Below are 20,780 nucleotides of genomic sequence, written 5' to 3'. Positions count from 1 at the left end.
ATCTAACCCAAGCTGTCTATCATACCGACCAATGATCGTTAGTGAAATTGACACTCTTAACTGTTGTTGCTGCTGTTGAAGAAAAGCATTTTCTTATGTTGCCTAAATGACTCCCTTCAGATGGTGTGGTCATTGGCGTAGATGGATTTCTCGCTTGATGATGGGAAACTTGCATCACTAGAGAATCAGATTTAAGGTGGTCAATTAAAAAAACACGCTATTCTCAGGCGCTTTATACTTTTTATCCAGTCTTGGAATAACAGCCAAGACTGTTGGGTTTTTCATCACATTAATGTTCTCTTTACAAATAAAGTCCACTATTGGAATAGGTGTGACTCATTTCCAAGAAGGTTCCTTAAAGTAATATAGAAAACAATCTGACTGTTCTATTGAAACTGGAAGTTTGAATCTTTTGAAGCTCTTTCCAAAAAGGGCAAGGGAACCACAATATTGTTGGGAGGCGAATCAGTTGGTTGAAGGATTGCTGAAAGTGAGACAGATGTTAAATAACCATCCCAATCTGAGCCCATAACCTGATCAGCATGAATGTTTCCTTCCTCTCTTTCTTCTTCAGAACAAATGCCATCATCAAAGAGTGGTATTGAGGTTGGTACTTGTGGTATTTGCTTAGGACTTGCACCGAGTGAAATATTAGTAGGTGTCCAAGGAGTATGTTGTTGAACACAAGGAGATGCATAGGCAAAGACAGTTGGGTGATGTAGTTCTTTCCAGGAACCTTTTGTAGTAATCTTTTAACAACATGATTTGCAGATCTTTTACTGTGCCTTTGAATCTGTATCATCTCTTCTTTATATTGTTAGCTTAATAGTCCTCCATATAGTGGAAAGGTGTAACCCTGTGTGTCTCAAGAGTATATGCTCGAGATTTAAAGAATACTTCATTTATCTATTCTTCTTCTTTGTTGTATTCTTACCATTTTACATGGAAGTCTGTCATGTAGTATACAGGAACAAAATGTCCATCAACATGTGAATCCTCTACGTTTAGTTAATGGCTTGTTAATAATGGTCATACCTTACCAGCAAGGTATGTTTAGGTATTAATGGTATTTCTAATAAATTAATGCACTTTTTTCCCCTTGTCAACCGTGTTGTCAACTACATTGTTGTTGGACTCGTCAACAAGATCCTCAACTGCTTTTACTTTAATTGTAATATCTTCATTAATGAAGTTGAAGTATTCAGGTGAACGGACCGTGACCTGATCAACGTCATTGTCGACATAGTCAACATTGTCGTTGATGTCTTCACATGTGTTGTAGTTGTCAAAATGTTTTTGTTGACTATTTGTCCGTTGTCAATGACTTTTCCGTCGATAGTGATGAGGAGTGTTTTCTCGATGTAACTGAAATCTTGTCAGAAGGTTTTGTTTGTTTTGACCTTGGTTTCAGTGTGGAAACAACCTCCCTTTTTCTCTTATGACAACGTTCAGTTGATGGACTTCACTTTCCTGGGGACCTGTGGTGGGTCTTATTTGAAACTTCTTGGGTGGGATGCTCTTCTGACCTCTCTCTTTTATGAGCCTTCTTGATAGATTCAGAAGATTCACTATCTTACGCTGATGTTGATTTTTCCCTGCCTTTGGCTTTTTTAAGACAAAGAAAAAGCCTCCCTTCCCTGTCTTTCAATGTGTTTGAAGAAAAGATACAACATATATTACAATTGTTTACCTTATGAGAAGAGTAGAGGCAGTAGGTGTAGTCCTTATGTGGATTTTCTTAGTGAAGTGCCACAAGGCCTGAAAACTCCTATTTTAAAAACATCTGACACTATATTAAGTCTGATTTTTTTCAACAGATGGTGAAAGGTTGATTTTGTATTACACTCAAACTAATGACAATGAAAGTATTTACATTTCTAGGTTTTTCAGAAGTTAAACTGAGCAGAGCTCAGGAAGACACCCAAAACACAATGGATTGGCATAAGTGTGGTTCTTTTGAAGTTATGTGTATAGGATACTAAAGTTAATGTTTTCTAGCCTTTTGGAGGCTATGTTTCACATTATCTTTCCTGTGTCTGCATTAATTAGTTGTAACTGCCAACAGATACTACAAACGTCACTCTCTACTTGAGTATTAATCTACATTTGTTCACTTTCAGGGTGCATCTTGGAACAGTAAATATGAGTAATTCTTTAAATATATGGGTGAAGGACTCCTTAAGGGACACTCTCTCATCAATTAAATTCCATACACCATGAAAGGTTAGTACTAGCCCTCTCCACTTTAGTACTTTGGATTAACTACTTAGTACCTGGCTTGTTCAAGGTATCCCACTACTATCCCAGTCCTGATGATGACCTTACTATTTTACACAAGGTCAAAGCGCCACTTACACCCCAACAAACAACAGTAGCTATCATTATTCTATGAAAAAAAGTACTATGATAATAAATATATTGTGATACCTAGCATATTATTGTTTTATGTTGTTTATTTTTTTTCTTTTACACACATCTGTTGATGTGAACAAGGGCAGGGGTAGGACACTAAGCACCTTTCTGTTATTTGTACATGTATTTACTCTGGATGGAAGATATTCCAAAAAACTGTACTAAAACAATTATAAGACAAGTTAAAATTGTTAGTTTAGCAAGAGGCTAGTGCAATTTTGTATAGTTGTATTGTGGCTTCACAGTGCAACTTGTGATGCCTAAAAAGATATAGGCCCTCATTACGACCCTGGCGGTCTGCGGTAATTTGGGGAAGGTACTGCCAACACCCAAACCACCAATGTACCACTCCGTCCGCCAGGGTGGTAACGGCCGCTGGGCTGGAGACTTCAGTCTTCAACCCGGCGGCAATCACAAACCCACCCTCAGGATTATGACCCCACCTACCACCATGATTTTTGTGGCAAGCCTACCACCACGAAAACCATGGAGGTAGGCACTATCAGTGCCAGGGAATTCCTTTGCTGGCACTGATAGGGATCTTCCCCTCCTCCATCCCCCTCCCAGAGCCCTCAGCCACCTTCACCTGCCCCCAGCACATTTACACACCCACATGCGCACACATACACACTCATACACACATGCATACTCACATCCACCCACGCATGCACACATACATACCCACACACCAACATACATTGTCGACCACAAGCATGCACAACACACAACATACACGTGCACTCACATTCAGTCATTCACGCACTCATTCAATGCAACTCACACCTGCATGCACGCATACACAGACACACACACCCCCACACACACACACAGCACCCCTACACACGTACACACCACCCCCAGCCCCCTCTCCTGTCGGAGAACCCGACTTACCTGCTTTGCAGGGGGTCCTCCTGTGGGAGACGGACGCAGCGCTGCTGCCAGCAGCAGCGTCCATCAGCAAAACACTGCCAGGCCGTATCATTGCTCATGATACGGTCGGCTGTGTTTTGATGGTGTGGCGCTGCTGCTGACAGCAGCACCACATTACCGCCGTCCGCCGCCATGACCGTCAACGGTATTCCGCCAGCTTCTGGCAGAATTCCATCTACGGTCATAATGCGGGTGGGCGGCTAGTAGCCACGGCAACGATATTTTGCCTGCCATCGCCGTGGCGGTAGGCAGTCAATACAGCCAATGTTGGAATGAGAGCCATAGTGAGCACAGAAGTGAGCCCTCAGTGAACCACTGTTTTGTGAAATACTGTAAAACCCCAGGTTTCTATTGGTCGTACGAGATATTTTTTGTATTGTATATATCACAGGTCTCATTAAAGCATCACTCAGGAATGTCAGCATAGGGCAAAACCAAGTCCACATAGTATATGAAACTGCATCAACAGAACGATCAAGGCAGATTCTCAAGAAATGTTTGGAGGCCTCCATGCCTTCACTTAAAATTTGATCACATTAAAATGTATTTGCTTGGAAGCGGGTTGTAGTCATTCTGAACGTCTCACATATGGCTCCAGGAGGGAGAGTAAGACTTCAGCACACTACCTCAATGTTGTAAAGCCAAGAAGAAATGAATTTTCTCTTTTTGGCTGCTTCTTTGGCACAGTGTATGAGAACACAAAAGCACTCAGTGTTGTCTTCACACTACACACTTGTGAGGGTCTGAATGATAAGCTTTGCCTTGATACTTAGTTTAAATCGTAACCTAGGAGCTTACAAGGCTATAGACAAAAAAACAGAAGATGGTGAAACCATTGAAAAATGGCTTGCAAACGTGGGCCAGGTCTTGAATGCAAAGCATGTTGCACATGGACCTATGGAGAAGAAATCAGGTGTGCCCAGGTGACGCCTTCATGTAGTTGAGATGCCACTTCCAAAGGTGATACATAAAAACATGAATAGGTGCTCTATCATTACAAAAATGCATCCCAAGAATTATAACTATATGAGAAGGCCATAGAAAGAAACAATTATCATATCAGGGAGCTGGACAATTACATAGTAAGCAGTGGAGATGTCACACTGGAAGGTGACCAACAGTGATTACCTAGCAGTGCTGGCATGGGGGCATTGAAATGAGGAAAAATAATAATGTAAGTGACACACTAGTCTGATTTACTCCACAAAAACAGGTAAATACTCCTATCATGATGAACTGGACTAATCAGACAGACAAGGAGTCAGCCCAAGCTTGTCCCTACAGAGTCATGGTCATGATGTCCAAATAGTGTTGCAAGATGGTGCTCATCTTTTATTGCTGCCTAATCTAAAGAGGGCATTTAAGGTAAAACAAATAATTATTTTTATTTTTCTGAATATCATGCTGCAAATAAAGCAAAAATGCCATTGGTTAAAAGCTTTTTCCCCAAATAAAAACACTTATTTCAGGAAACCTATCTTCTTCACAGCCTAAGCAACAATTTTAAGGATAACTTCTTCACTGTTTCTGGTGATTGATCACCAAAGAGGATTCCACAACAATCATAAGGAAGCAAAATTAAATGAAGGAGGAGAGTGTGGACAGTGTGAAAACACTGAAAAGGGACATTGACCATGTCCTGCCACATTCAGAGATATCAACAGGCAAATCTTTGTGCAGTGAGGAGGCCCTTGTATAACTGAGTGGAAGCACAAATATTACATTACCTTAAGCACCAGTCTAGCAGGGGGAGAAGGGCCCATAGTTCCCAGTGCATTATAAGGCACGCAGGTGTATGTGCCAAGAGATTCTTCTGTTGCTTCTTCAATCCGGATGGATCCATCTTCCTGCAGCGTCCAGCCAGAAAACTTTAAAAAAATAAAAAAAAAAAACACAAGGAAGTTAAAAAGATAAAAAGATAGTTGACTTTGTTGTTTGTAGCCATGAGTCTGAATTTCTCTTCCACCTGGTTCTGGTGCATCTCTGAAATCGCAATAACAGATGCTGAAGCTGTCTTTTTAGATTTTTAATTGAGAAAATGCATTGTTACTGTTCTCACATGTTCATAAAATCCAAAAAGAGAATATACTGCTATATATAAACTACAACAACGATCTCTGAAAGTCAGTACCTGATGGCAGAGACTGAACTTTCTCCACCTAATCTGTTGACCCTTTGCTGTTGATCTAATTCCTGTACATTAACAGAGTATATAACTCCAACTTTGTGTGCTCTCAACCACTTCTGCTCCCTCAACCCACAATCTTACTCTTTCTATTCTGAGGGGGCGTCCATCCTTGTTCCACTTCACTGTAATGACTGGAGGCTCTGCCTCGGCCGGGCAGCGGATGAACCCATGTATCCCCACCGGAACATAGATGATGGAAGGCATGTCCACAACGCGGGCAGGGTCTGAGAAAGAGAAAGTAATGATAAATGCACACTCACATTGATCTCTAAAATAAAAGTCAAAGACCAGAAGACAATGGAGATCTGGGAGGCTTCTGAAAACCAAGAGGCGACTGTAAGCAAATATTGTACATGCCAGACCTTAAAAGCTACAGAACAATGAGATATGGATGGAGTCAGAGCATGCACACCCGAAATTGGCAGATAAAATCTACCATAAATTAGCAAAGCTCAAGACATCCCTAACCTTCCAGCCAATTTAGCGTTCCACAGTCTCATTTAGAAATGTGGAACAGCCAGATTCTGACAGTGCCACTAGATCACAGTGCTGGTAGCCCTGCACTAATTACGGTAGGGCTACTGCTGTTGGCTAATGAGGGAAAACTCCCTACATGTTAGGGTACATGTTTTCTTTTTTTTTTTTTTTCACAGATAGATGTCCCGCTGGGACGTTTGTGAAAAAAAGGAGGGAAAACAGATAACATGGTGGTCCACTTGGAATTCAGTTGTCTCTACATGGCATCCTCCATTGCAGGCATGAAGTTTAACGCTAGACTGGTGGGAATGCCTAAACAGGGTAAGCAGTTCTCCATTGGAAGTGCAGAGGAGAAGGCTGCCGTCAACTAAGCAGTCTGGTGGGCCAGCCTCAAAGGGGCTAAATAACCCCCCAAATTATCTTTACTGTTGCTCTTCTAGTTCCAGTCATTAAAATACAATCCAATTTCCATCCGGTGAAAACACTGTTAACTGGTTAAATGAACCAAAAACTGCATCTAAAAGATCTTCAATTTCAGTGCTTGGCACGACTGGTACCATGAATGTGTTATAGGATGCCTGAAGCTATGCTCTGTTCCCCAATACAGGTGTGCTGCATCACCAATTCACTTTTTTGAACAGCACAATATCGGTGTGTTGCTTTAGACAAATGAATGGCAAAAGCAAAACCCATTTGGAATGAGGAGGAACATTTGGTGGGATGTCAGATCTCAATGATAGGAGGTTCTTGATAAAATGTCCTGTTTCAGACAGCAGTGTATCTTCAGGTTTCAGACATACACAGGAGCTAACTTCAGAGGGGATGTTTGGGGTGTTACACCTCCCCTATTAAATGTATCTTTTTTTTATAAATAGTTGGGTATACGTGCTTTCAGTCGAGTATTATGAGATGTCAATCAGATTTCACCAGGAATTATTATATACACACAGACAAAACCGCACACACACTCCATAATCGCTTCCTCAAACAATACTGGTTATTTTACAAAATATTGTGATTTCTCTCTTAGTACTCCAACCAGTCCTCATTCCTCTCCCTTTCCATTGCCCCCATGTGCCCTCTCATGCACCCTGCTTGTCATATAATGTATTTAAACATTATATGCCAGCCAGACTGTCGGAAAATCAGATGCTCACACCCCCTCCAAGCAAACAAATCTTCCTGACCAAGCTTCGCCCTTGGTCATACATCTCTAATAAATGCTTGCTGTCAGACCTAGTGCCTCCAAATCGGGTTGAGGGAGTGTCCGTGTAGGTTTTCACTGAATGTGCAGCCATTACTGCAAAGACGTTTGCCCTCTTCACAATGGGATCATTCCTTTTTAAAATACCCAAGTCTCCCACAAACAACTAGACAGGGAAAACAAATGATGTTGTTAACAGCCACTGACACCCATGGATCTGTAACCACATAATATCTGACATTTTCTACATTTAAAACTATTCATTTAAACCTCACCAAACAAAATTGTTTCGCTTTTTTTGCCACGGTGCTTGGATCTAGGGTCATAGACACAAACGGCCCAGTTCATAAATGTATTTTCTGCAACAAACATATACTTACGACACAAAATACCTCCAGTTACGCTTGCCAGGAATTCACCAAAGATCCTGGCAGGCATAAATAGTTTTACTACTTCCGATTTCTCCACAAGTATACAGAAACCCACGGTAGAAATTCCACACAAACGTTAGGCAGTAGGCGTTCTGAGGAGAGGTTAGCCTGGTAAGTCTGTGAATGCCCGTAAACGTTAAAGCTTGTGGGCATTCCCAAGCTCTGATCGAACAATTTCCCATCCTGGAAATGGTGTGGAATTTACTATACTCAAAGGTTTCAGTGATTTCTGTTCCATGTTAGAAAGAACATATTAGTCACAGATTTCGTAGGGGAGTAAAGAAAATGCTTCTCAATGAGAAAAAATGTTGTTAGAAAAAGGGTGCATTTGCACAGCGAGTGTCATACCCCGTGTGCAATTATATGGGTATTATGAATTTTGCATATGGGGAATAGGAGTTCATGGGAGATTTAACGGCACTCCCAGAAGTATGCAAAGAAACCTTCACCTGGAGCAGCTTTCCATGCATACTCTCGGGCATGTATGTGAATTGCAAAAAAAGTAAATCTGCGTAAGTATGAATACTTTTATGGGAACAGATTTACTTCATTCTTGTGAACAGGACGTACAATTTGCACATTTACTTTAGGTTATGGGAAATGGTAGGGTGGGGGCTGTATTATCAATGGTTCCCTGTGCAGCGCTCCTATGTTTATAAAAATGTGTTATGCAAAAACTAGCTGCACATTTCATATCTTAGTAAAGTTGCACTACCATCTTGTTATTCCTCAGATCCTCATCAGGGTCTATTTTTTTGTAAGTAGATTTCATTAGGCCCTTGTTCACACAATAGATTTTTGTGTAACATCCCAAATTTGAGATACATCTGCTCTCTTTAATGTGCTTTGGTAGATTTGGCAAACACGTGACATGAAATATATAATATCAACAATGCAGACTTGGGACCTGGTAGGAGAGGGCTTAAACATTTACAATTCTGTGTACTGAAGGCACTGACGTTGGGGTCTGTCTGCAAGGCGCCACTCCGCCGCTGTTAAGCAGTTGATGAAGCCTGCGGCCCGAGACATGCCCAGGCCAAGAACTGGCCTATCTGCACCCATCCGGTTCTGGACACCCTTTTAGCATCCACTTTCCAACTGCCTTCAACTTTGGACATGGGTAAGTGCAAAACAAGAGGTTCGACACACACTCCTGCCACAGGATCAAATACTGATAATTTTCTTGCTCAAGCGATCAGCTCTCCTTTCATGGCAAGAATCCATCTCTGCCAGCCCTGATCTCTCTTACCACCTCTGTTATTATTACAGACATTAGTGACCCAATCGTCGTTGGGCAGAACGCTTTATCACACGGCTCCATCTCTACCTCTGCTTCTCTCACAATTGAGCCTATGGTAAAACGTAAAAGAAGGGCAGCCCGCCTGCCCCGATTCCACGACAAGGGAGTTAATACTTGTTTGGCTTTGTTTATCCCATTTTATCTGCGGTGAAGAAGCTTTGTTCTAGGCCGAGCTCTATGCTTTGAGAACGTTTGCTTCTTTTAACCCTCTTGCTGCTAGGCCTTTTCAGCCCCCCACCCTACCCATGCCCCCCACCGGTGCCCACCTCCCATATCCCCTCTCCCCAGTGCTAAGCCTTTTATTGTCAATTTGGGTTAGTTAGGCCCCCCATAACTTTTTGCACACATAAAATATTCACGCTAAATGTGCATCCTTTTTTCCAATATCCTCGAGATTCTAAAAGTACCCAGGGTTTGAAGGGACCAAAAAATTAGGCAACACCCAGCTAAACTTTCAGGTTTTGGGGAAAAATGGGAAAAAGTGTGGCAGGGAAAATGTAAATTTTTTCCCTGCAAATGGCATCAATGAAGGGTTTTCAGTGCTAAATTCACAATCTTCCTAGCTTTCTAGAACCAGCAGACTTGAATCAGAAAACACAATTTTTCAGCACAATTTTGGCATTATACTGGGGCATTGCCCATTTTTTCTAAATTTTGGTGCTTTCATCCTCCTTCCAGTTATTGTTAGAAATGGGTGTAAAAACAATTGTGGAACCCGCAAAGCTATATATTTCTGAAAAGTAAACAAAATTCTGAATTCAGAAAGGGATAATCTGTAGACCTTTCAAGGTTTTCCAAAAGTAGCAGTTGAAATAAAAAAAGATTGAAATTGAGTTGAACAATACAGCAGTTTGTGTCTACTTTTTCATCTGAACTTCTTCTATGGCAGATTTTCAAAAGCAAAATACTATTATGTCCGCTTGACCCTTCTGATTGCAGGGCTTGTAGGCTCACCAAGAACCCTAGGTACCGAGAGCCAATAACTGAGCTGCACCTTGCAATGGTTTTTCATTGTGTACCGAGTATACATTAATTAATTTGGTAAAATATAAAGAGTGAAAAATAGATATTGAGATCTATGTATTTCTGAAATGGGCTTAAGGTATGGAGTTTAGAAGTAGTGTTTTTTTGCATGTTTCTGAATTTGGGGTTAGTCATACTAATGTGTTAATTAGAGGGCATTTGTCAAAATGCCTTTTTTCTTACACACTGTCTTATATTTGGAAGGTGCAAATGCAGAGAAAGACAATTGGTAATAAAGAATGTGTTACTCACCTGTAACTCCCGTTCTCCAGTATTGGTATCTTTCATAGATTTGCATACTTGAATCAAAGGAAATGAAAGGTTCAGCTCAATAGCCTAAGTCCATTTTTAAAAAGGACCAAAGTTGAACAATGACCAATCAGGTGACAGCACCCTTAGAACACTCCCAACAGAGGCATCTTCCCCCAGATTTTCCAAGGACTAGTGGGATAGATCTCACTGGCCAAGAAGGAGAGCCTCTAAGGGGAAGAGGGTGGGTTGCATGTGAATCTATTAAAGATACCAATATTGGAGAACGGGAGTTACAGGTTAGTAGCAACATTTTTCTCCAGTATTGGAACATACAGCGGGATTACCACTTCAACAATGGGGAATGATTCAAGCATGTGAATCTATGAAAGATACCCCAATACTGGAAAACACTTGTTCTAATATTTTGTGTACCAGTAAGTCTCCAGATATAAATGGTAGCTCACTTGTGTGGGTAGGCCTAATGCCCGCGCAAGGAAATGGCCCACAACGCAACATGGATACATCATACAACTGACCCATTTTTTGTAGCATGGGTACCTGTGGTTTTTGAGCCCTATCTCAGATGGCACCTAAGGAAACCTTGCAAACCTATACATTTTTTAAGACTAGACACCAAGGGGAATCCAGAGTGGGGTGACTTGTGTGTCTCTCACCAGGTTGTTTTACCCAGAATCCCTTGCGAACCTCAAACTTTGACTAAACAAACACACTCGCCTCAAATTTCTGTGATGGCAAATTTTGAAATCTGCACAGAGCCACAAACTTCCTTCCACCCAGCATTTTCCTAAGACCTCTGATGAAAATTGTACCTCATTTGTTTAGGGCGGTTTAGTGCCCTCCAAAGGAAACAGCCCAAAATGCAACATGGATGCATCAACTTTTTCTCCACAAAACTGACCTATTTTATGTAAAGTGAATACCTGTGGATTTTTAACCATACCTCAGCTGGCACCTAGGGAAACCTAGCAAACCTATACATGTTTGAAAACTAGACACCCAGGGGAATCTAGAATGGGGTGACGGGTGGTTCTCATCCGGTTCTGTTACCCAGAATCCTGATCACACCTCAGAATGTGTCTAAAAAAAACATTTACCTCACATTTCCAATAAAAATGCTACCTCACTTGAGTGGGTGGGCCAAGTGCCAGTGACAGGGAAGGGCCCAAAACATATTGTTGACACATCAAAATTATCTATCGCAAAACAACCTATTTTTGCAAATGGGGGGCACCTGTGTTTTTGGTGGCGTGCTCAGTTGTCATCTAGGGCAACCTACCCAACCCAGACATTTCTGAAAAGTAGACACCCGGTGGAGTCCAGGGAGGTGTGGCTAGCATGGATCCCCCAATGTTTTCTTACCCAGAATCGCCTGCAAAGCTCAAATTGAGCTTACAAAAATCACATGTTCCTCACATTTCTGTGTGGGATCACCGCGTCAGCACAAATTTCCTACCACTCAGCATTCGTCTCAGTCTCCTGATAAAAATCACTTGTGCAGGTAGGCCAAGTGCCTGCGACAGGGAAGGGACAAAAACAAGTAGAAATTGAGGAGGAACCAAAAGGGCACTTTTATAATATGTTTTTAGGCTGATTCTGCTTTGGGCGCCCACACAAGTGGGGCAGAGTTTTTATCATTATAGATCGGGCAATGCAGGGTAGCAGGAATTTTGTGGATTCTTGCGAATTTTGGAAGTTTCTATCACAGAAATGTAGGGAAATCCATGATTTCATGCAAAGTTAAAGATTTGCAGGGCATTGTGGGTAAGAAAATTGTGTGGGGTGTATGTACACACACCACCCTGGACTCCCCCAGATCCCCCACACCCAGGTCCAAAAAGTGCAGCTGCTCGCCACTGCAAATGGGACAATATTGGGAGTTAGCCAAGCTCTCTTGGCCCATATGTAAAATCAAAATCCAAAAGAGTCAAATGTCCTCGTGCTTGCCATTGGTATGGGATGATTTAGTCTGGGGAGTTGGCAGAAAAAACTGTTGGCCCTGCAGTTGGGGTGAAGGGCACAACCATGCCCATGGTGGTGGGCAGCCCCCACCCCTCTATTTAAAAAAAATTCTTCCCTGGTGTCTAGTGGGGTAATTATCACCATGTTACCCCCAGGAGGGGCAGAAAGACTGATGCCTATTTATTTTAGAGGGTGGGGGGGCATGCTCATTCTGGGCAGCCTCTAACCCTACATTAGCAAAAATAAATCCCTAGTGCCTTCTGGGCTTCAAGAAAGACTGTGCAGATTATTTTTTGGGAGATATGGGGGCATTGCAATGCTAATTCTGCGCAGTCCCCACCCCTAGATGAACAAAAAATTTCCTGGTGATAGATTAGGGACTATTGCCCCCATCTGCCCGGGGGGCAGAAAGACTGTACTGATTTTGTTTTTGTTTTTGGGGGGGGGGGGGGGGGGGGGGGTTTGTTGCAATGCCCATTCTGGGCAGCTCCACCCATAGATGAAAAAAATAAAATAATCCCTGGTGCCTAGTGGGCTTTCTGCCCCCCCCCCACCCCCAGGGGCTACTGCCCCCATACGCCCCCCTGGGGCAGAAAGATTGTGCCAATTTCTGGGAGGGGTAGGGGTTGCCCTGAATGGGCATTGTAATGCCCCCACCCCTCCTAGATGTATATAAAACATGAATCCCTGGTTCCTGGGGCCAGATTGGGAGCTATTGCCCCCCGTGGGCAGAAAGACTGAATATGTACTGAAAACCAAGGGGGGAGCATAAGTCTTTCCCAAAGGGACGCTCACCCCTCCCTGACGTCTAGTGTGAGAATCCCTGCCTGGGGATCGCCCACCTGCAGCTATTGCCAAGCAAGAATTCACTAGGGAGGGGTACCATTGGAAAGGGAAGATTCTGCCAGCGTCAGTGCGGCAGATAGCCCCCTAAGCACTGAGGCAGTGAAAGTGAAATGAGCCGATTGCCTCATTTCACTTCTGTTTTCAGTGAAATTACATCAGCGCACTGTGCACGCTGATCGTCATTTATTTCACTGAAAACCCAAAACAGCCTGGGGAGCGGGAAAAGCTATTCCTCAGCTCCCAAGGCTGTTTTGGCAGACATGAAATCCCTCTGGTACCAGCACCAGAGTGATTTCCAGTGCCATGTACACGGATGGCCAGGGGCCATCCGATGCACTTGAGCCCTGCAGTGTCAGAAGGCTCCTGGCTTTCTGACTCATAGAAAGGGTTACCATCAAGGCTGGACAAGACTGAGCCAAGACTGTTAGATTTAGGCAAAGGGGTGGATCTTCTCCCAGATGAACGTTTATCCCGTTTGGCATGTCAGGAGAGTCAACCACCTGCTTTCAGTTTACTGCCAGTGTTAAAAACACCCGGTTTAAATTCTGTGAATGCAAATTTTACTGTTGCAAATGCCCCGATTGCCATAAATACCGATACTGGTGTGTCTGCTCACTCGGGTAGCATTACTTCTGTGTTACAGGAGAAGTCTTCATCCATGGGTCAGCTGGGTACTAGCTCTAGCTCCAGTAGGTTACTGATAAAGCCTTCCTGAAGCTCGTCCAAATGTGCTCTTCCTGGCAATTGACTCAGCTCGGGCCATTGGTTCATATGAAAATGGGGATCACTTAAAGCATAAAACTGTCCATTGGCTGACAAGGAACTTGAACTTTAACGTCTATGATTCCAGCCAACTATTGCATACCAGGAGAGATTCTTGGTTAAGTCCTTTTAGAAAAGGTTTGGACGGAGACTGTGTGGTTATTAACTTTTGGAGACCCATCTTTATACACACCTTACTAGTCAATTCCAGGTTGCCTTATAAGAGCAATTTACGCATTGAAGTTTGACCCGCCATCTTTTTTATGAGCCTCCTTGAAACCTTTTCCATGTGAATAAAGGAGCTGGTTGGTTTTGTTAAGACTGCTATTGAGGCAAACTACATATTCTCTCTATTGCAGGGACTTGATACCTTGGATTAACCAGATGTATTGCCATCAGATGGTACTACGTTTTAAGCTCATGATTCCCCTCCCACTAATATGCATGTTAACAAAATACACATGCTGAGCCCTACTATGCATTTTTTGAGCTGGAACACTGCAGGGTTGACAACCAAAATTAATTATGTAGAGTGGCTCTTGCTTTTATTGACAATTATGATATTGTATTATTCCAAGAGCCTTGGGCGGTTACCAGCCAACTTTGTAATGTCTTCGATTGTCACTTTATTCTGGTTAACACATCACTGTGTGGGCAGACTAAGAGGTCTTGCGACTTGGTATAAGCTTTCGTTGAATGTTATGGTTACAGTTTTAAATACATATAATCAGCATACCCAGGGGTTCCAGGTTAAATGCACCTCTGATTTCTGGTTGTATCTCATACATTTTTATAATGATGATTTTACTCATTCAAACATTGGTAAATGTAAATCCCTGTTTGAATTTGTGGAAGAGTTGTATAATACAAACTGCACTCATGCTTGCAAGCCGCATTTCGTTATTTGCAGAGATTTTAATACTGAATTGCAGGCTGGGATTTCAATTTTCACTCAGTCTAGCCCTCACCATGTTGCTATTTTACCTTTGGTCCCCTGTGATTCAAGAGGGCATGAACTTTCTGACTACATCAGCATGTGTGACTTGATTAACATTCATGAATGCAGAAGCAGTAACGAACCCCCACATATTTTGGTCGTGGGTACTACTCGCTGATAAACTACATGTTCTTTTCTCATGGACTTTAGAATGATATGCTTTCTTGCGATGTTATTGCAAAATATTTTGGTGATCATAACCCTGCTGCTTTAGTTCTTTTTTCTCTGACTCCGGCCCTTCAGACCTTCACTCTCATTCATAGGATAATTATAATTTTCTTAAATTTCAGTTGGAATAAAGACTGGTATGGAAACTGTTTGATACCAATGGTTTTTAGTAAAGTTTTTCTCAATATTTAGACCATTTTCATTTTTGTTTCTCTACAGATGTGCCTAATGTTTCATTAGTAGACTCTAATAATCAATGCTTAAGGCAGTAAATAAAACTGCCCAACTTTCCATAAGTGATTTGATGGTACTTATTAGGTGTCTAGAAGGCGAATGTAGGCCCTCTAAACTTAAAACTAAGGACCCAGTGGACATGTCAGCGTGCAGGACAGCATACACAGTAACTATTAAAAAAGAAAGAAAGCAATCCAAAAACAAAAGTGGGATCCATTGATGTTTGTCTGTGAAACTAACAGCACCTAATCACTGTGGTGCACGGTCTGGGCCATTAGTGCGAGTGGTAGTATTTTCTGTAGTTTATGCCTGATTATAATTGCATAATATTGGGTTACCCATTTTTCCTACATATATCTATCAACCATATGCCCAAACAACTTTCTGTTCTTTTTCCATAATTTTCGTTATGGAAATGGTTAAATATTGAGTTATGTGAGGTTACTCGGGCCCTGCAGGAGAGCCCCTCATGCAAGGGGCCAGAGCCAGATGGGGTCCCTCTGGATTTACTGAAGGGTAACAAAGATCTCTGTGTGCCCATATTTATCACAGTCCTTTAACAAACGATTCTACAAAGGTATCCCCAGATATTGTTACTGTCAACTATTGTTTTTATTTTAAAAAAGGGGGGTAGGCAGCAGCTCTATTGTTATGGACTCATTTCTTTAATTGACTCAACTATTACAATTCGAGGGAGGGTCGTATATACCAGAATTGGAGAATGAACAGATAAGACTGATGTTATTAGTCCTTGCCAATATGGGTTCCATGAGGGATTAATCACTTTAGAACAAAGCTTGTGTTTACTCCTGATCATTGGTAAATATACAACAGTGAAGCAGTGCCCCATGTACCATGTACCTGCCATTCATGGATCTTTCTTGTGCATTTGATTGTGTGAATCGTTCAAACCTCTGGCTAATATTGTCTCTATAGACAGGGCTGGAAGTCAAATTAGTGCACTTTCTTGTGGAATTATGCAGACGGCAAGCAAATGTGCGGTTTGACGCCAAAGGAGAATACACTGCCTCTTTTGAATTAGGGCATGGAGCGCACTAGGGCTGTGTCCTAGCTCCCATTTTTTTGTTGTATACTGTATATTACTAATTTGAATAAGTACCTGGTACAAAATTATCAGAACATGCCAAAAATTAACTTCCAAAGCGGTCCTAGTCTTTTTGTACATGGACAACACAGTTTTAAGGGCACATACCGCAAAGAGTCCGGAGTTGTTGGTTGAAATTTTTCTAAATTCTTGTCCAATTTAGATTTGGATACAAATTTGAACAAATCCCAACTGATGGCATGTGATCCGTGCAGATATTCTTTGTGAGCCATCTTTATTGACGGTAATAAACTGATGAAGGTTTCTCATTTGCCCTATTTGGGAATCATTTTTGATTCTTGAGCCATGTGGAGCAACAATCGCTCTGTGAAAAGTCAAAAATTTAGGCAGTGGGTTGTGATTAGTTTAGCCCATCTTCTGTGATAGGAAACAAGCCCATTACCCCATTATTAGATATTTAAAAATGACAATGTGTGGTACTTTACAGTGCAAGAGATTGTGGTTATGCCAACGCATAGTCTGTGCAGACGGAAGAAAATTGTTGCCTTAAGGGGTTTTTGGGGATTCCCCCTTCTAGCTTCAGCTACATGTGTCACTGGGAGCTGGGACTATTTTTTACTTAGATTATGCTATTAAACTTGCCCCGCTTTTAATCTGGCTCTCTGTTGACTATATAATTCCCCCTGCGTCGCAGGGCCCCACACAAGGCCTTAGGTACAGGGACCTGACTTGATCTCCAATGTAATGTGAGGGTTCGCCTGGCGAGGAGGCAAGAGACTAGCAAAGTGACCCTCACCTCTATGCACTTCTCATGCTTGAAAATCCACAGGGTGTAGGCCTCCCAAGTGTGAGAGTCTGGAAGTTCTGTTACCTCTCTGAGTGTTCCAATATGTGATAAGAGCGGGGCATGACCACAGCATGTGGTGAAGATGTGTTGACAGTGTGTGGTAGCGCAGACATCCCAGATGAGCAGTGGAGAAAAAGCTATTGAGTTTTTCAAGTGTTAAATAGACCCTGTGGGGGACAGTGAACTGTATGCTTTTGAAGACTGCATTGCAAGAGACACGGTGTGGGAACCGAGCGCCCTGTTCCACTCTCTAATTTAGTTCTATTGTACTTTTATGATTACTAATGTAATCAAATAAAGTTTTATTAATTCATAATATGAAATTAAATGTAACTTAAGTAGTGAAAGAGAGATACAGGCACACAAATATACATATTTGTGCAGCAGTTTGATTAACCTACAAATCTATCTTACTGGTCGTTAAACATGTGACTTGCAAGTTATTTTCAGATCACTGTACCAGATACGCAACCACCTCTCATTGCGACTGGAGTCTGCAACCTGGAGGTGATACCTTTATTAGTCATAATCACTTGTCAGTCTATCTTTTTTTTGTTGGAGGAGGTGAGATCCCAACCTCTTGGAAAGGGTTAAAGCCTGTTACTATACATAGGGAAGGCTCAAAGACTGACCCAGGCAATTACTGTCCAATCAGCCTTATTGACTCAAGTCAAAAACATTTCTGTAAACTTTTATTAGATCAGCTTCCTATTTTGGTCAAAGAGAATACAATTTTAACGCAATTTCAGTCTGGAGTTTGTCCCAAAATTAGTACAGTAGATCACATTTTTAGGTTTCAGCTAATAAGGTGGAAAGAGGTAGATTTAAAAGGGGTAGCCTTTACGTCTCTTTTGTTGATCTCAAAGTGGCTTCAGACATGGTTCCTAGGGATAAGCTGTGGTGCACACTAGTTGACCTAGGACTTCCCTGGCCTCTTCTTGACCTATTTGTCAGGATTCACCAGGATAAATTTGCTCACATCAGATGGGGTATAAATGGGGAAAATACTGCCCTTTGATTGCCAAGGGAGTCACGGCATGGATGTGTCCTTGCCCACATCCTGTTCTAGCTGTTAATAAATAGTTGCATTGATTACCTTTTGGGTTGTGATAATGGTTCTCCGGTCTTAGGGGGAACTAAACTACTTGTTTTACTATTTGCGGATGACATTCTATTAGTGTCAAAACGCCCCAAGGGCCTAGAAACCCTGTTGAACAACTTTAATAGAAGTTGGTATTCAATGCAAACAAGACACAAATTATGGCCATCCACCCTCACAGGATTTCGGGGCCAATTAAAATTAGTTGGGGAGGGGTTGGAGAAGGTGCTAGATTTCGATTATCTTGGCATTTGCCTTTCTAGCTCAAACACTTGGTGATCTCAAGTTGCTAAAGGTACCCTTATCGTAAAGAATAGGGCTGCAGCCATCTAATAATTTTGCAAACAGGACCTTATTCCACCCAATTTCCCCCCTCCTTGAGGTGTGGAGGGCTAAATCAGTTGCTGTTGCAGCACATGGAGCAGAACTCTGGGGAAACGTCAACTTAAAAGATTTGGAGTTGGCTGAGAATACATTTCTTAGAGCAGCCCACAAATTTCCCCAAGGTTCGCATGATTTAGGTTTTCGGTCTGTTGCCCCCATGCGCATTTGAAACACATCTTATACTGGCTACAGATTTGGTCAACACCCAAGCTGGCAGAATATATGGTGGGCTTAAGAGAAGTTTTGGATAAATCTTCGAGAGGGGTCCGGCTACCCTGGGTAGAATATGTTAAACTCTGCCACGCTACGTAAAGTTCCATGAGCAGTGGAGTTTGGCTAAGTCATGCTGTTGGCGAAGATTTCCAGTGCAAAGAGTTTCTCCCATGCTGTATATTCAGCACGGACGGCATCACGCAGAGCACCAGAGGGCGCTGACTCATTTCTGTAATTTGAGTAGATTTTCTACTCAAGCTGCAGCTTCCTAAATATAAGGGGCAGCTTTCTGAAAGCAAGCGGTAGCAGCATGCAGCGACCACCAATGTTCAGAAATCTCATTTGCCAACTTAGTGATTTCTCTCACTCGCGCTAATGTTAAGTTGGCGAGCTGCCCAAGAGAAAAAACTCTGCTATGCATCATTTCGCGGAGTTTGTTTAGAACTCCGCGCTCTGCAAGTAATGAGGAAAATTCTGCAAACTCTGCCAGTGGAGTGGAATTCTTCACCCACCACTACCCATCACCATTTGCGCGCAACATCACAGTTCCCATACTTTTTTAATGCACTGTGACCACTGGGTAATATAATAATACGATAGTGTAGGCCACCCTCGAGCTTTTGTAGTCCTTGGTGAAAAATCCCAAGTATTGCCTATCATACCTTATCATCAGTGCGAGAGTGTGCAAGCATATACACAGGAATACGTCAATTTATGCAACATCTGCATGACACCCTTAACTAGGGCCATTAGTAATAACACTATTTGCAAGGTACAAGGAGATTTCAAATCCCTTTAAAAAAACATCCACAGACTGGACAACCACCAATCAGTGTTCAAGTTTCGACCACCTCATTAGCACCTTAGTTAGTCAAGAGGCCACGTCCCTATATCTCGGTGCCTCTTTTCCCACATGATTATCTGCTGCATAGTTCTCAACCTTTCAAATCCTTGGAGGATCCTCTCTCCTAAAATTAAAATACTTGTCGGACTTGAACTGGGCGCTGAAATTAATTGAATGGAAGACAACAGTTGGAAGGTCACGCAGTTGAAAACTGAAAAAGAGAGAAAAATGCTGATTTTATTTATCAGCTTACTGGGAGTTTTCATTAAAAAAATATTTGTTTTCCGACTGTAACCAGTCCTAGAGGAAAACGTGAATACCAGTGTATTCGCCAGCAATGATTAATCACGAGCCCTCAATTAAAGAATAGAGACTGCATTAAGCAGCTATACTCGTCTGTCATCGTCATAAATATGCCAAATCCATCAAGTTCATGTCATCATAAATATATCAAACATTTTCACATGCATCCACACATGAAAGTAAACTGAGCTAAGAAATAACTCTAAACAAACCGAAAATTACTGTGGGTAGCGTATTTAAAAGGTGCACTTTTCACCGACAATTATTTTTTAAAGAAGTCATGGCTGGTGTTGATACACAGACAGGGGCAAACCACATTGTTTAACGTTGTTGTTTTTTAAAAAAAAACAGGCACATTGGCAATGAAATAGCCCTGCTGAGATGATACGATTTCCGATAATGAATGAATAGTGCCATGCCAAGCAAATGTTTGGATGTGCCAACTTAGCCCCTTAGGTGCTGTGCATTTTCACCCCTAATGCTGAGACTTTCTTTTTTAAACTAGGACACCCGGGTGTGTCCAGAGTGGTGTGGATTGCGTGGATTCCACGAATCTTTCTAAATGAGTGCGCCCTGCAAACAATGGCTAAAATAATAAAATGGTCAATCACACAGAGGATGATAGGAGGAATGCTTGCAATTTGTCTAACCACTGACAATCGCTCAGGATAGGATTCCAACACAGCGTTCTACGGCGTTCTTTTGCCCAACATGCCAACTCAGCAATAATAACCAACTCAGTCTGGACCCTGCCCCAACAGAAAAAGTCCAACTCTAACTGCCAAGCCAGGTTCTCTCTGAATCACAAAAGAAGCCCAGT

General features: G+C 42.1%; 1 protein-coding gene across 1 annotated transcript in view; it reads right to left on the bottom strand.

Annotated features, from left to right (window-relative positions):
- Positions 1-20,780, bottom strand: part of IGSF9B (immunoglobulin superfamily member 9B) — a 1,080,599-nt gene that overhangs the window by 595,626 nt on the left and 464,193 nt on the right. Inside the window, exons 8-9 of the mRNA XM_069224455.1 lie at positions 5,612-5,754; positions 5,070-5,210 (exon numbers count right to left, since the gene is read on the bottom strand). Of these exons, the coding sequence (XP_069080556.1) occupies positions 5,070-5,210; positions 5,612-5,754 (284 nt within the window). The remainder of the gene's footprint in view (positions 1-5,069; positions 5,211-5,611; positions 5,755-20,780) is intronic.

The sequence above is a fragment of the Pleurodeles waltl genome, chromosome 3_1 (genome assembly GCF_031143425.1).
Source record: "Pleurodeles waltl isolate 20211129_DDA chromosome 3_1, aPleWal1.hap1.20221129, whole genome shotgun sequence".
NCBI lineage: Eukaryota > Metazoa > Chordata > Amphibia > Caudata > Salamandridae > Pleurodeles > Pleurodeles waltl.
The sequence above is the reverse complement of the archived record's forward strand: the minus strand, read 5'-3'. Positions and strand labels throughout refer to the sequence as shown.